The 719-nt window shown below is 44.4% G+C and overlaps 1 protein-coding gene across 1 annotated transcript in view; it reads right to left on the bottom strand.

Annotated features, from left to right (window-relative positions):
* The window catches only part of Sps1 (inactive selenide, water dikinase), a 5289-nt gene extending 4818 nt beyond the window's left edge, over nt 1–471 (bottom strand). Inside the window, exon 1 of the mRNA XM_017610955.1 lies at nt 12–471. Coding sequence (XP_017466444.1) covers nt 12–182 — 171 coding nt within the window. The 5' untranslated portion in view covers nt 183–471. The remainder of the gene's footprint in view (nt 1–11) is intronic.
* Nucleotides 472–719: the final 248 nt, after the last annotated feature.

A 719-nucleotide genomic window follows, 5' to 3' on the forward strand; every position in this document is an offset into this window, starting at 1 on the left:
TTGCCAAGAACCTCTTGGGGCACTTTACATCCACGACCCTTTAGGTCAGCAAATCTTGTCAATCGAAAGGATGGTTCCAAGTCATGAGCAGTAGGATCAAAAGGCCGACGAAGCTCGGCCCCACTACCACCGCCTTGCAACTCCAGATGGGAAGAATTCAAAGCCTCTACTTGGTAGCTCATCGTATTCGCTTTTAGTGACCACTAACTACTTAGAATCGATTGCTCTGGAATTCAAACATTCACTGGGGAATCAATACGCGATTTGATAGAAAGGTTAAAAATTAATGGTTGCCTTTTAGCGCTCGCTTTGACATATAACTCGCATTCTCCCTCGACACCCACACAATCGTCGAAGGTTGTGCACATACACAAAATTTCAGTCTGTAGCTGCGCTAGTGTTGGTATTTTTTGCTGCTATTGGCTGAACTAGCCATGGCGGCATGAATCGGGCGAAGTCAGTATTTCTCCCGGCGGTCATAGTAGGCGATTGAGTTCTTTCAGGCGGTGTTCATTGCATTTATTCCAATGCGGAGCTGTCAATTTCTTTTTTTTCTAAATGCTGCCATCCCATGATACACAGTGTTGCCAACTATTGATTTTCAAAAAGCACCAAAAACCTGGAAAAAAGGCGTTTAACCAAACTAAAAGCACCAAATTTTTTTTAATCAAAGGGCCTGTGCCAATCGGCACCTTTTTTCTCCGTGGTGAGACGGGGTA

The sequence above is a fragment of the Rhagoletis zephyria genome, unplaced genomic scaffold, assembly GCF_001687245.7.
Source record: "Rhagoletis zephyria isolate East Lansing unplaced genomic scaffold, Rhagoletis_zephyria_1.1 Rzeph_scaffold_00354, whole genome shotgun sequence".
Classification (NCBI taxonomy): domain Eukaryota; kingdom Metazoa; phylum Arthropoda; class Insecta; order Diptera; family Tephritidae; genus Rhagoletis; species Rhagoletis zephyria.